This window comes from Scyliorhinus canicula, chromosome 4, assembly GCF_902713615.1.
Source record: "Scyliorhinus canicula chromosome 4, sScyCan1.1, whole genome shotgun sequence".
In the NCBI taxonomy this organism is placed as follows: Eukaryota; Metazoa; Chordata; class Chondrichthyes; order Carcharhiniformes; family Scyliorhinidae; genus Scyliorhinus; species Scyliorhinus canicula.
The window spans coordinates 92,105,593-92,121,766 of record NC_052149.1 but is presented as its reverse complement, the minus strand read 5'-3'; the positions used below and the strand labels follow the sequence as shown (position 1 = coordinate 92,121,766).

Sequence of the window (16,174 nt, the reverse complement as noted above, 5' to 3'; positions counted from 1 at the left end):
GAGGCCACCGCCGTGCACGTGCACGGACTCAGAGCCAGAAGTACGGGGGCCCGTATCCGCAGCCAAAGCTGCATCAATCTCCCCACGTCCCTGCTAGCCCCCAGAAGGTAAGTGTATCGCCTTTTATTGTTGCAGGAAACTGGGGAGTGCAATGCCACGTTTTTACGCCGACGTGTGGACATAGCCCCATTTTGGGAGAATCCAGCCTGATATCCCAACTTCCCCCCCAATACTGCACCCACTGTCAAACACTCAATAACATAAACATGGGGCCTTCTTTAGGAGAGTGACTAGCAGTATTTTGAGCTTTGTGTGAGCACATGGGACTCCGAGAGTGAAGAGGGTGTTCCTGGAGCGAGGGAGGGATAGAGGCGGGCTGGCGCTGCCCAACCTTCTGGGTACTATTGGGCAGCCAAAGTGTCAATGGTGCGTAAATGGGCGATGGAGGGGGGAGGGGTGGCGTGGAAAAGAATGGAGATGGCGTCATGTAGAGGTACGAGCCTGGGTGCCATGGTAACGGCACCGTTGCCGCTCTCCCCTAAGAGGTTTACCACGAGCCCGGTGGTGGCGGCGACCCTAAGAATCTGGGGACAGTGGAGACGGCATCGGGGGGAAACAAGGGGCTCGATGGAGGCTCCACTGGGTGGCAACCATCGGTTCATCCCGGGGAACAAGGATGGGGGATTTAGGGGGTGGCAAAGGGCGGGCATCAGCAAATTGAGGGACCTGTTTATTGGTGGGAGGTTTGCAGGCCTGGGGGAACTGGAAGATAAATTTGGCCTTCCCCAAGGGAACATGTTCAGATACTTGTAGGTAAAGGCGTTTGCTAGGCGACAGGTAGAGGGATTCCCTCTGCTGCCGTCGCGGGGGACGATGGACAGAGTGCTTTCGGGGGTGTGGGTCGGAGAGGGGAAGGTGTCTGACATCTATAAGGTAATGCAGGAGGTGGAGGAGTCGTCAGTGGAGGAGCTGAAGGCTAAATGGGAGGAGGAACTCGGGGAGCAGATAGAGGACGGGACTTGGGCGGATGCCTTAGAACATAGAACATAGAACAGTACAGCACAGAACAGGCCCTTCGGCCCTCGATGTTGTGCCGAGCAATGATCACCCTACTCAAACCCACGTATCCACCCTATACCCGTAACCCAACAACCCTCCCCTTAACCTTACTTTTTAGGACACTACGGGCAATTTAGCATGGCCAATCCACCTAACCCGCACATCTTTGGACTGTGGGAGGAAACCGGAGCACCCGGAGGAAACCCACGCACACACGGGGAGGACGTGCAGACTCCACACAGACAGTGACCCAGCCGGGAATCGAACCTGGGACCCTGGAGCTGTGAAGCATTTATGCTAACCACCATGCTACCGTGCCGAGAGAGTCAACTGTTCCTCCTCATGTGCAAGGCTTAGTCTCATCCAATTTAAGGTGCTGCACTGGGCCCACATGTCCGGGACTAGGATGAGTAGGTTCTTTGGGGGTGAGGACAGGTGCACCAGATGTTCGGGGAGTCCAGCGAACCACGCCCATATGTTCTGGCCATGCCCAGCACTGGAAGAATTCTGGAAGGGGGTGGCAGGGACGGTGTCGAGGGTGGTTGGATCCAGGGTCAAACCAGGGTGGGGACTCGCGATTTTTGGAGTTGCGGTAGAGCCGGGAGTGCAGGAGGCGAAAGAGGCCGGTGTCCTGGCCTTTGCGTCCCTAGTAGCCCGACGAAGGATTCTGCTACAGTGGAAGGATGCAAGGCCCCCAAGTGTGGAGACCTGGATCAGTGACATGGCGGGATTTATAAAATTGGAAAGGGTTAAATTTGCCCTGAGAGGATCAGTAAAAGGGTTCTATAAACGATGGCAGCCTTTTCTGGACTTCCTGGCTCAAAGATAGGTAACTTGGTCAATAGCAGCAGCAAACCGGGGGGGGGTTCACAATATTGTGTTAATTTGCGTTGTTGTTATAATGCTGTGTTGTTCACGGAGGTGGGGAGAATGTTTATGATTGTTAATATTATTGTTATTTTTGGTATTTTACTATGGTGCGTTATTGTTGTATAAATTAAAAAAAATTCAATAAAAATTATTTCAAAAAAAATAACATAAACATAGACTTCTTCCACCCCACGAATGTAAATTCTATGAAAAATTTATTTTGACAATGTACACGGCTTGTACAAAGAATTTAAGGTTTGTAGTATTAGGTGAGTTAGTAAGTTAGAAAAGGGTTTAGATGTGAAAATGTGAAGAAGGTTTTTCTGGGTTCATGGAACATTGGTGGGTAGATGTGCAAATAGTGTGAGCACATCCTGGAAACTGGAGCTAGTTGGAGTAGTAAGTGAGCACTGAGAAAAGGTGCAAAGGTGGCATGAGCATGCGGGAGAATAAGTGGGAATGAGTTTAAGGGGTAGTGGTGGAGCTTTTGCCACACTGGGGGCATAGTAGGATATCTGGGACTGAGATTTTAGACTCTGGGAACCAGATCCCAGGATATGGAAAAAGTGGAGGAATGGAATAGTGGAGTTGGAATACTAGTACTTGGGAAGTAAGTATTAGATGTGGCCAGGGTAAATGTGGGTGACTGGAGCTTGGGAGGAAAAGTCGGGTCGCAGCATTCAGCAAGGGAGACTCTAACAGTAGAACTATTGAGATAACCGCCATGGAGATAATGGTGGTTCTCCCTTATCCCTACCATTTTCATCACTTACATTTTATTGATTTTGATTATGTTTATACTCGTCGAGCAATTGCAGTATTCAGGCACTCTGAATTTTGCCACACTGTTAGATGTGAATAGTAGAACAAGTGGACACAGAAGCCATCACGATTTCAATATTTTTCTCAGTTCCTGATTTCACAGTCTATTGCATTCAGCATCAAATATCATTAAACCACATATACGATAAACATATAGGATAAACTACTACGCCTCATCTTAAATCTTAAACATTAAAGGTAATATTTTCATTTTAAAAATTCAAAGGATAACACTACATTAACAGAAAACAATCACTCCGTTTTAGCATAACCATCAACCCCTCATGACTGCATTAGTTCTCCAATAACACACGGAATTGTACATTGCGTTAATGGCTGCTGTCTCAATCTGTTTCCAAAAGCATTTATTATGTACGAGCTGAAAGTAATTTGGTTTCAGACAAGCTTCACATAAAAGTTTTGTGGATTAATATTTATATTGCATAGGTTTATTACACTTTCTGTATCAAATCCAAGCTGATTATATATTTAGTTTTATAGTACAATAAAACTTTAAAATAAAGCATTTTTTCACCTCAGATATTATGAACCATTCAAAGGAGCATTCGACGTCTATGATTCTGCTTGCCAATTTTATGTAGTTACTAGCCAAGCTCAAAATTGTTTCTGAGTTATTTGCTTCTGTCTCAAAATCCAGCTCAGCAACATTTCCGAGAAATCGTGTCAATGCTAACAAGTCAGCAGACGTGAGCTTAGCATGGCTTTCATCCGTGGCTTCTAATAACAGGCTGGTGATGTAATTTGCACTCGTCACATTTTGTGGGTAATCACTTCTGTTAAGCAAAAGATAATCTGCAATCTAGAGCAACCAACAAACAGAAATATTTTCACACAATCACAACATGAAACCAATGACTGATAAGTGCATATACTTCCAACAGTTGTCGACATAATTAGTGCAAAATATATTAAAATCGTATTACAATAAAAGTTTAGTTTCAATGATGAATATTACAAAAGCAGTTACTAACAGTCATATTTGAAATGCATGTTGAGCAGCTATTATCTTATTTTTGAATTATTTTTAAATTTGTCAATCATACCATAATAAGACAGGCACAAGCCATTTATTCCCAAGAACTGTGTCAATGGTTATCCTCCACATAAATATATAGTCCCTCCCACATTTACCACCCTGGGTTTGAAACTCTGGGGTGATTTGAGGTCGTGAAGAGGGTCGCTTCTCCCTCCCATCCCCAGAAAGGAAAAAGGCTGCCCCCTGGTGATAAAACGTTGCAGGTGGTCTTAAGCTAAGGACCAGACTCCGACAGCCATACCAGAATATAATAGTGGATGCTGCTGGGACTGCAAGCACTCCCACAAAGAAATGTCATGGATGTCTGAGACAGGTATGTCCTGGGTTGGGGAGGAATCAGGAACGATAAAAAGAGGGACAAGAGGGTTGGGGTCAGATTTTGGAGGCCAGCTGGGGAGGCACAAAGGGATGCAACCTTAGATAGACGGGAGTCATTCCTAAGCACACCCCCCCCTCTCCTCCCCCCTCCCCTCCACCCCCTCCCACCCCCCCCTCCCCCCCCCATCCCCCTCCCCCCCCCCCCCCTCCCCCCCTCCTCCCCCTCCAGAGCCGGTGCAGACTTGATGGGCCGAATGGCCTCCCTCTTGCACTGTATATTCTATGATAACCTTTGATAATAGCCGCTTTCAACATCTGGCCTATCCTTTATTTATTGCATCGATTGGTTAAAATACAAATTAAAAGCCAAGTGATATGAACAAGAATCGTACAACTCTTGTAGTTCAGAATAGAGTTGTAGCTACAAAGCAAAATATGAAGATAACCCAGCATGAATAATCCTGCAGGATGTTTAGTTTCAGAAATATTAACATATGTGATCGATGTGGTTAGAATCTCTTCTGTGCACCATTACAACTTCACTCGGACAATCTTTGACACAGTTGCTTAAATAATCAGATTGTAAACTAGTTTGAAATGAAATTTTATCTGCAAATGATAACTTTTCCGTTTCAAAATAATTTTGTCCCCAAAATGGGGGTTGGCAATTATTTACTTTCATTTAATGATAAATCTCGTGCTGAGATATAATAAAGGTAACCAAGCTCCATTCAAAATAATGAATCGATATTAAAGCATGTTAATTTGTATCTATAAACATTAGCTTTTACTTTAAAACAGCCTACTTTGATCGATGCAAGCAACTCTCTTCTACACCAAGTCCATATTGTGAAGTAACTATTCAAAACAACAACTAATCACTCACTGAAACACCAACAGATTTTTCCTTAACATAGAGGAAAAATGGAGAGGGTGGTAGAGAAGAAAAGTCTTGCATTTGTTCATACGCATCTGAAAAGGGAATAGAAATAATAGAGTATTTTATAAATCATGGTCATTGAATGGCAATTAGCACAAACAGTGATCCAGCTGAAAATTCAAGGGTTTTCTTGCATGTTTCTGGAGTCTTTATAAGGGGGAGTGGCTTATGTCACCCTGCTCAGTCTCAGAATAATAGCAAGTGGACAAAATGGTCCAGTTTATGATGCTGCTGACATCAAATAGTTAATTGAAACTTATAATTAAGTTCTTCTCTGAACACTACTTTGGCATTGTAAATGTAACTTTCATTCAATGTAACAACAGCAATTTTAATATGTCCAAGATATACTAAAAGGAAGTCATGACTGCATTCTGTTCTTGTCCACAAAACTTTATTACCTGTTCTTGTTCTCGGGTGGCCCAGTGGTTAGCACTGCTGCTTCACAGCGCTAGGGACCTGGGTTCAATTCCGCCCTTGGGTGACTGTCTGTGTGGAGTTTGCACAACTCCCAGTGTCTCGTGGGTTTCCTCCGGGTGCTCCAGTTTCCTCCCACAGCCCAAAGATGTGCAGTTAGGTTGATTGGCCATGCTACATTGCCCCTTAGTGTACAAAGATGCCCCTTAGTGTTCAAAGATGGGCTGGTTAGGTGGGGTACAGGGATGTGGCAGGGGAGTGGGTCTGGGTGGGGTGTTCTTTCAGAGGGTCACTCGAGGGGCTGGATGGCCTCCTTTTGCACTGTATTCATTCTTGCCACACTTTTGTGCCAATTTTTGTCAATATTAAATCTTACATCCACATTTATGATATAAACTATGACATAAAACCTTTTCTCATTGGTTCCATAGAGGTTCAATATTGGCCTGCAACTCCCCTGCTACGAAATTCAATCATTTCAATGTCTCCATTTCCCAAATTTGTAAGTTTTCCAATCGCTGCCCCCTAATTCCACTTCACCTAAACACAACACTTGGCCACTGCACATGCAAATGTGCAATGTCACAAACAACTGGTTGTTATCTATAAAGTGTTTTGTGGGCGGCAAGGTGGAACAGTGGTTAGCACTGCTGCTTCGCAGCGCCAGGGACCCGGGTTCAATTCCAACCTTGGGTGACTGTGTGGAGTTTGCACTTTCTCCCTGTATCTGTGTTTCCTCCGGGTGCTCCGGTTTCCTCCCACAGTCCAAAGATGTGCAGGTTAGGTGGATTGGCCAGGCTAAATTGCCCCTAAGTGTTCAAAGATGTGAGGTTATGGCGTTATGACTCAGTTGAGGAGGAACTTCTTCACCCAAAGGGATGTGTATCTCTGGAATTCCCTGCCCAGTGAACCAGGTGAGGCTACCTCGTTGAATGTTTTTAAGGAAAAGATAGATAGATTTTTGAACGTTAGAGGAATTAAGGGTTATGGTGAGTGGGCAGGTGGGTGGAGCTGAGTCCACAAAAAGATCAGTCATGAATGGCGTAGCCGGCTCGAGGAGCCAGATGGCCTATTCCTGCTTCTAGTTCTTATGTTACAGATATAGGGTGGGGGAGTGGGCCTAGGTAGGATGCTCTTTCAAAGGGTTGGTGCAGACTCGATGGGCCAAGTGGCCTCTTTCTGCACTGCAGGAATTCTATGTTCTATGTAGCAGTTCAGCTGTGTATTGGTTATTTCTCTCGAGAAGGTTAACACTGCATCCTGGTGACTGCAGTTTCTTCTGTGTTATCCCCCCCCCCCCCCCCCCCTCCCCCCTTCTCCCTAGCTGGTATACTGGTTCTTGCACCAGGAGCCCTCTCTGGTAGTTTGCTCTAGTGGTCATTCTTCAAAAATGGATCTTAATAGTGAAAAGCAGCATCCTATATGACTACATGGAAGAATTTTAGCCTGTCCCCAAGCAATGCCTAATTTTGCACACAGGCATCAGGATATACTGGACAGCAGTCAGGAGCAGAACCCCGGATAATTTTCATTACCTAACCCAAGGTTGCTGAGGCCAATTAGAGCACTCCACCAACTCCTCAACTGAGGTCAGCATTTGCTCAGGTGTTGCTCTCAAATGCAGCATAGAAGCTTATTGCAACGCAAGTCCTCGATCTCTATACTCAAACTGGCTTCCTGCCATACCAGTGCTCACCATCATTCCACCTGGCCTCTGGCCACAGGCACCATTTGCTACAGCAGCAACAGTCATTGGAAAGGGTTGCGGCTGTCTGGGGAAGCTCTGGTTCAAGGAGAGAGAAAAGGGAGAACTCAGGGCAGCACCAGGAGGAACACGATTAATTAGGCAGGGGAGGAAATAGTACCAGCATACACTTGGGGAAAGACAAGGGGAATCGCGCCAAAGGTTTTGACTGGCTACTAGTGGTAACTATTTTGTGCTTTACTACCATTTATGAGAAGTAAATATGAAGCTGTTTTGTATTTATTTCACATCTGCTTTTAGTTTTGTAAAACTCGTTGTTTTTCCTGTTAACTAAATGACCAGCTCCAAATGATCTATGCAACATCATGTCTAAGTACTCCACCAGCAATTGATAATCAAAGGCTACAATATAGAAAGAAACAAACATGTTTCATTTTTGTCAAAATAACAGAAACTTATTCTGTATGGAAGTAATGTTCATTTAAAATGTAATAATAAACCTAAATTCACCTTTGTTATATCTACAGAGTGCTTCTTTCTGCTTTGAGCATAATTCAGATGTCCATGTTCCAGTTAATGGGTCAAACGCTACACATTGTCCTTTATTAACTGGATGGCTGACATCTGATGAGATGTTGTGAAAAAGAGGCTTGGTTCCATCAACCCACAAAATGTCAAATGGCTCAGTTGTTTGGAATCCATCACCTCCAATGGAATGAAAAAACAAATAAGTGTCTTGAGCTCCAAGTCAAAGAATCACATTGAGTCACTGTCACAAATCCAAGAATCGGACAGAGCGGAATGAGACCATTTAAAAAAATATATTTTTATTCTCCTCCTTTTTCACATTTTCTCCCGAATTTACACCCGCCAACAATAAACAAAAATCAGCAACAAATATGTCAATCCCCATAACAATAACAATGATCCCATCCTCCCACCAACCCCCAAACATCAGCCCGCATGTTTACATAAACAAATGACAAAAAGGAATCATCATCCCCAATACACAGCGGCCCCCTCCCCCCAAACCCTCCCACCCATCCCCCCCCCAAATAATGTTCGATGTTATCCAGTTCTTGAAAGTGCATAATGAATAATGCCCATGACTTCTAGAACCCCTCCGTCCTTTCCCTCAGTTCAAACTTAACCTTCTCATGGGTCAAGAATTCCAACAGGTCCCCCCGCCATGCCAGGACACAGGGTGGAGAGGCTGCTCTCCATCCCAGCAGGATCCGCCTTCGGGCGATCAACGAGGCGAAGGCTACGATATCTGCCTCCACACCAGTTTCCAACCCTGGCTGGTCCGACACCCTGAATATGGCTTCCCGGGGACCCGGGTCCAGTTTTACGTGCACCACCTTGGAAATTACCCTAAAAACCTCCTTCCAGTACTCCTCTAGCTTTGGACAGGACCAAAACATATGAACATGATTAGCGGGGCCCCCTTCCCGCAACGCTCTCACACATCTTCCCCCTTCAAAGAATCGGCTCATCATCGCCCTCGTGAGGTGTGCTCTGTAAACCACCTTCAGCTGTATCAGCCCCAACCTCGCACATGAGGTGGAGGCATTTACTCTCCGGAGCACCTCACACCAGACCCCCTCCTCTGTAACCTCTCCCAACTTGTCCTCCCATTTTGCTTTGATCCCTTCCAGTGGTGCCTTATCCTCTTCCAAAATAGCTCCGTACACCGCTGACACTACCCCCTTCTCCAGTCCCCTTGTCGTCAGCACCTCCTCCAGCAATGTGGAGGCCGGTTCCTCCGAGAAGCTCTGTATCTCCTTCCTGGCAAAATCTCGAACCTGCATGTATCTAAACATTTCCCCCTGCTCCAGCCCATACTTCGCTTCCAGTTCCCTCAATCCTGCAAACCGACCCCTAAGAAACAAATCTTTTGGCGTCCTAATCCCCTTCTCTTCCCATTTCTGAAAGCTTCCGTCCTGGCTCAAATCTGTGGTTCCCCTGAATCAGCATTTCCCTTGACCCTGCCCCCAACCCGGAGTGTTGGCGAAACTGCCTCCAGATTTTCAAAGAAGCTATTATTACCGGACTTCCTGAGTATTTCCCTGGAGCTATCGGGAGCGGCGCTGTTGCTAGTGCTTTCAGTCCCGACCCACTGCATAAACTCTCCTCCATTCTGACCCACTGGGAATCAACCCCTCTGACCCAGCCCCGCACCTTCTCCACATTTGCCGCCCAGTAGTAGTACATCAGGTTCGGGAGACCCAAACCCCCTGCCTGCCTTCCCCTCTGTAGCAGCACCTCCCTCACTCTGGCCACCTTCCCTCCCCATATGAATGAGGTAATCATTCCCTCAAACTCCCTGAAAAAAGCCTTTGGCAGCAAAATCAGTTGGCATTGAAAAATAAACAGAAATCGCGGCAACACATTCATTTTATCTGAGGCTGTTTAGCACAGGGCTAAATCGCCGGCTTTGAAAGCAGACCAAGGCAGGCCAGCAGCACGGTTCAAATCCCATAACAGCCTCCCCAAACAGGCGCCGGAATGTGGTGACTAGGGGCTTTTCACAGTAACTTCAATTGAAGCCTACTTGTGACAATAAGCGATTTTCATTTAATTCATTTTCATTTCATTTCATTTTAACTGCCTGTACCTGACCCGCCAGTGACAGAGGGAGACCATCCCACCTTGCCAGATCGGCTTTCACTCACCCAACCAAACTAGTGATATTGTACATGCGAAGCCCCCCCCCCCCCACCCCCCAAAACTCCTGGGCAACCTGCACCCCCAGATACCTAAAGTGAGTTCCTGCCCTTTCATAGGGTCAGTGCAGACTTGGTTGGCCGAATGGCCTCTTCCTCCACTGTAGGGATTCTATAATCTAGACTAATATTGCTTGAAATCATTCACCTACATTTCTGAGGCTCTTTCAGTCACTTTGGTGCTGACATTTCCCTCTCTGCTAATTTTAGTGAAAGAAGTAAAATTACAAGAGTGACTGCACTTCTAGAAAGTAATTAATTGGTTATAAAACACTTGAGGGAATATCTTGAGGTTGTCTATGGTGCTGTGTAATTGCTAATTATTTTGTTTCTATCTAGCAGCATAATGATTCTAATACTGGACTCATAACCCAGAGGCCTAGATGAATAGGTCTCCAGGCAAAGGGAGACTATTCTATCATAGAATCTCTACACTGCAGAAGGAGATAACTCAGCCCATCGAGTCTGCACCAACGCTCATGACCTATGCATTGTGGAGTCACAAATTCTCCAGCTTCAGATTTACTGCCTGCGACATTATCTCCCCAAGCACTGATTTCTTCTGATGAACCGTACTCTTAACACTCCTCTACATAATCTTCCTTCTCAATAAAAACACCAATAGTTAAAAGCATCTGTTTTCATAGTGGCTGCACGTTAGTGCAGGAGGAATCTCTCTCCTGGCCTTGCTTCTTCCTACCACTAGGGAGCAGCCCTCTCCATTATTCAGCTCCACTGAAGTTTCAAAGAAACTTGAGACAAGTACCACAAGAATCTAATGACATAAGTGTTTGCCATTGCTCGAAAAGCATAATTTGGCTCAAACACTTTCCAGTAGCAAAGCTTCATACACTGGCAACTTCACTTTGACCTTAAAGGAAAAAACTGAGGCGGCATGGTGGCACAGTGGTTAGCACTGCTGCCTCATGGCGCTGAGGACCTGGGTTCGATCCCGGCCCCAGGTCACTGTCTGAGTGGAGTTTGCACATTCTCCCCATGTCTGTGTGGGTCTCACCCCCACATCCCAAAAGATGTGCAGGGGAGGTGGATTGGCCACGCTAAACCATCCCGTAATTGGAAAAAAATAATTAGGTACTCTAAAAAAAAATTTAAAAGGCAAAAACGGAATTATTTGGAATGCTTTCCCCCCAGATTTACAGTATTCATATTTTTAAAAATTTCACATCAGGTGCTTTTAAAATCAGATCGTCTTCATCAGCTTTGATCTCTGAAGCTTTTCAAATTAATCTTCAAGTTTTCAATGAACGCAGGTATATTACAAATGCATCATGTCTGCAGTTCATGGGTTGCTGTTCCCCTATAATTCAGTAACTCTAGAGAAACACTTTCCAGTTCTGTAATAATTAAATAAAGTAGGAGGTCTTGTGGTGCAGTAGATAGGAACCCTGCCTCTGAGTCAGGAGCTCCAGGCTCGAGTTCACCCCAGGACTTGATGGCCAGTGAAGGTACATTCATAACATGGCGAAACAGGTGGACTATCAGCAGGTTCATTATTAATAGACGGTAAGACAAAGAGAGGGAGAGATTCCTAGTTAGCCATGATGGAAAGAAAGTTGGAGCTTCAACTATCACCATCCATAGCTGCAGAGTACAACGTGCATGAAAAAGTGCGTATTTCCTCAACAACTCAAGACTCCCTGAATAATCCGAAACCACCATTAAATAAGAGAAAGAAACTAAAACAATAGTGGTCAGAGGTTCACATGTCGACCCACTAACTTCCCACGATGCAAGGCCTTGCAACAATTCAAACACCTTAAAATTCCTAAAACCTATATTCCATCACTTAGAATGCATACTATATTAGTCCACCAAACAGCCTCCCTCATATAACCCTCTTGTTTAAAAAATGTAGTTGCTCAAAATAAAATAAGAACTTATTTATGACAAATTACCTTTACACTGTGAAAATCCTTTGTATACCTGCACCGTTGATTCAATTTCAAAGATGGAAACATTCCACTGAAAAAATAATCCTAGTGGAATAACAAAACAATCTTCTGCTAGAGCTTGAATCTCACTGGCATTCAAAACACGATCCCAAATGTGGAGCTGTGTAATGTTCCCGACAAAGGATTCATCCTTCCGAAATGAGCCACCAAACGAATCTTGTTCTTGGCCAATGATGAAGACGCCACCTGTTCCGATGTCATCCGAAATGTAAAGTTGCTCTCCAGATGAAATGACAGATCCATCTGCTGCAATGGCCCAGCCACCACCACGCCGGGTCCAGCTCACACACAGATGATGCCACTTGCCATTATTCTCAACCGCCTGTGAATAAGGACTGTGAACACCATGGACAAGAAGCGCGAGCTGAATTTGTTGACCACGGACAATGTTAGCGCGGAGCTGGAATTCGTTGATAAACGATGGGACTGAGTAGGAAAAGACAGTGGAAACTCCCACGTAAGTTGAATCGAATTGGACTTGAGCACAAATGGTCACCGAATGCAGCTGAGGGAACTGCTTCAGAAGCTTGGCATATTTGGTGTCCGTTCTGCCGGAGAATGTCAGAATATGTGAACCAAACGTACCTAAACAGAAGGAGATAAATAATGACTATGCCGTGATATTTTACTCATTGCCGGTGTGCCTTCATCAAACATTATTTCCATTTTTATAGTTTTACCTTGAATAAAAGTGAATTGAAATAGCAGCAACCTTTTTTCAAAGCTGTGTCAGATTACATTTATTAATACTTGATTTATTGTAAGCTGAAGTACTTTTTATCACAAATTAAACCAACATACAATTCTTACTTATCCAAGGATAAGTACTCACCATGTGATATAGTTATCTTTAAAACACTTTGAAGCAATGATACCCCAAGGCACATAGTGAACTGATTAAAAAATTATAATGCCATTAGAATAAGGGGAAAAAGGGATTTAATTGACTAATGGCAAGAGTTTATTGATCCAGAATGAATTGATCTAGGATTAATTTTTCACTGTGCACTGAACTAAAATGTTTTTGTGCAAAGGCTTTTTTCAGACTTATGTATACTTTGAGTTTATCAAAGGGGAACACAACATAATAACACAAAATAAGTATTTTTAAAACGCCGTGCTTATATTGAGAGGGGTTCATGAATAACCAAACATTATCAAGTACATGTTAATGATATTATGCTATACTTTGTATACACACATTTGGTAATGGTTCTATCTATCATGGTTATTTTAGAGTGAAAACTTTGATCAATGATTACTTAATGCAATCAAATTACATGCCCGCGTATGCAACTAATAATACAACGGGTTTCACTCATTTCAACTAAACAGATTAACAACCCACCCAAAAAAGCAGATACAGGTACTGTATCTAGTTAAAGAACATTAACGAATTTACAGGTGAACTTCGCTGTCCAGAGAATTGTAATTTTACAACTTACCTACGTGACAATTTAGATTCTATTTCATTTACAGTTTCAGCTGAAGGGATCTGCACATGAAGATTTGCAAGTTACATCACTCAAACGTTTCTCATATAGGATGACAATGTGGCTACAGCACAGAAGGAGGGCATTTGACAGCCCTGTCCATGCCAGCTCTCTGCAAGAGTGGCTCTTAGTAACTAAGAAAAACTAAGAGTAAATCCTACTCACCTGCCCCTTTTCCATTGTCATGGGAATGTCACTTTAAGAAATGGTAGTCTGCTAAAGTTACTGCAGTGATGTCAGAGTGTGGGTGGAGCTGAGCTCTGGCTCTGCTTTTTAGTTTCACTTTGAGAAAAGCGTGGGTGTGCCTGTGTTTTTTTGGTTTCGTTTCAGTGTTGGAGCTGCAGCCAGCCAAAGAATGTGAAATGTTGTTCTCTCTGCCATGTAAAGAGTATATCTTGATCATTTGGTGCATTCAGAGTGATAACTGTTCTCAGTAGTGAATTTAAACCTGATGTGCTTCTGTTAAAAGTTTTTTTTAAAGTCTTATGGATGTTAAAAGGAAAGTAAGGATTACTTAGTGTTGTATTCTTTGGGGGTTGTATTTGAATTGATGGCTGTTAAGGTGTTCACTGTATGTTTTAAAAAGGTTAACTTGAGTTCATAGAATAAACATTGTTTTGCTTTAAAAAATACTTTTCGATTTCTGCTGTACCACACCTGTAGAGTGGGCCCTGTGCTCCTCATACCACAATCTAGTAAAAGTTGTGGGCCAGGTGAACTCGATGATACACTTTGAGGTTCTCTAAACCCTGGCCCATAACACCATAATACTGACATTTCTCTTTAGGTGCTTAACCAATTCACTTCTGAAAACCACAATTGAATCTACCTCCACCAGTTTCAGACAGCACATTCCACAAAAAATTTATCCACAAAACGGAAGTTCCTCATACTTGGAACTATTGTCAAAAATATTTTCTATCCCCTCTCTGAAGTTTTCTGATCCTTCCTGAAGTGTGGGACGTTGAGCATGAGGACAAAGTGGAAACATGCTGCCAGTACCCTCCCAAATGCTACTCTACAGCCAGTAATTGGAACATCTGCAATACTAACCCAGCATGACTAGCCTTTTGACTTAACCCCAATTTTTAAAAAGTATCTTCTTTGTAGCAATGATGCAGCTGTTGTATGCGGCCAAATTTGCCAATATTTGCACCAAGTGTCTTCTGAGCCTTTTCGACTATACAGGGGTACCAGGCAGGGATGTCCAGGCAGGGAATGTCCGATGTCCCCTTTGCTGTTTGCATTAACAATAGAGCCACTAGCCATGGTACTGAGGACTTCAAAAGCTTGAGAAGGAATAGTTAGAAACGGGGTGGAGCATGGGTCTTGCTATACCCCGATGATTTGTTGTTATATGTAGGGATCCGGAGGCTTTAGTGGGAAGCATTATGGGGTTTTTGCAGCGCTTTGGCGCCTTCTCTGTCTGTATGCTAAATGTAGGAAAGAGTGAATACTTGGTAGTTGGAAAGAGGGGGACTTGTAGATTTGCCGTTCCGGGAAGTCATTTTCAGTATTTGGGGGACCAGATAGGGACTGGGGAAGCTTCGGAGGTTGGACTACACAAGTATGGTGAGGAAGGTTAAAGCAGACCTGCAAAGATGGGACGGTGTCCCACTATCCTTGGCAGTATCGAGTGCAATCGGTTAAGGTGAATGTCTTCCAAAGATGTGCAGGTTAGGTCGATTGGCTATGCTACATTGTCCCTTAGTATCCAAAAAGATGTGTAGGTTAGATTAAGGGGTTGATGGGATAGGGCGAGGGAGTGAGCTTGGGTGAAGCACTCTTTCAGAGGGTCGGTGCAGATTCATTAGGACAAATGGCCTTCTTCTGCATTGTAAGGCTTCTATGATTCTCTGATCTTCTCGAGATTCTTATTTTTATTTCGGTACCTCCCGGTTCCTGTCTAAGGCATTCTTCAGAGAGATCGACCGGCTTGTGACTGGGTTTATTTGGGTGGGTAAGAACCCGAGGATCAGGAGGATGGTGCTCCAGAGGGAGAGACAAGTTTGGCCTTGCCAAACTTTCAGTATTATTATAGGGTGGCCAATGAGGAAAAAGTGCTAGAATGGTGCAGCAATTCGGAGCAGCTGTGGGTCCAGGTGGAAGCAGAGTCTGTGAGGGGGCAAGCCTGGGGGCGTTGGTAACGGCTCCGCTCCCCGTACTGCCAAAGAAACATTCGTCTAACCCAGTGGTAGTAGCCACACTAAAGATATGGAGGAAATTCCGTCAACATTTCAATTTGAAGGCTGCCTCGAGGCTAGCTCCCATCTGTGCAAACCAGTTATTCGTGCCTGCTAGGTCAGATGTGAAGTTCAGAGTGGAAGGAAAAGGGTTGGAGAAGGTGGGAGATTTGTTTTTAGAGAGCCGGTTCGCTAGCCTGGGGAAACGGAAGGAGAAATATGGGCTTAAAGATGCTGATGGGTTTAGGTATCTCTTGGTGCATAGCTGGGTCAAAAGGTATTTTCCACCCTTTTCAGTTAAGCAGCCATCTAACTTGCTCAAGCGATTTTATCTTGCTCACGATCGGAGGTGACCAGTACATCAGGAATATACAAGCTGATAGTGAGGGGAGGAGACGTGCTCAGTTGAGGGTGTGAAGGCAAAGTGGGCAGAGGAGCTGGGGCCGATCTTGGAAGTGGAGGTTTGGAGCGAGGCACTGAGGAGAGTGAACGTGACCTCGTCTTGTGCGAGGCTGAATCTCATCCAGCTGAAGATAGTATTTCGATCACATCTCACAAAGGCCAGATTGAATCGCTTTCTCGATGGAGTGGAGGCTAGACGTGATCAAGGG

General features: G+C 44.4%; 1 protein-coding gene across 1 annotated transcript in view; it reads right to left on the bottom strand.

The window, feature by feature from the left end:
* LOC119964807 (adhesion G-protein coupled receptor D2) overlaps positions 1–16,174 on the bottom strand; it is a 447,246-nt gene that overhangs the window by 407,779 nt on the left and 23,293 nt on the right. The window contains exons 4-7 of the mRNA XM_038794816.1: positions 11,831–12,472; positions 7,699–7,893; positions 5,013–5,098; positions 3,287–3,571 (exon numbers count right to left, since the gene is read on the bottom strand). Of these exons, the coding sequence (XP_038650744.1) occupies positions 3,287–3,571; positions 5,013–5,098; positions 7,699–7,893; positions 11,831–12,472 (1,208 nt within the window). The remainder of the gene's footprint in view (positions 1–3,286; positions 3,572–5,012; positions 5,099–7,698; positions 7,894–11,830; positions 12,473–16,174) is intronic.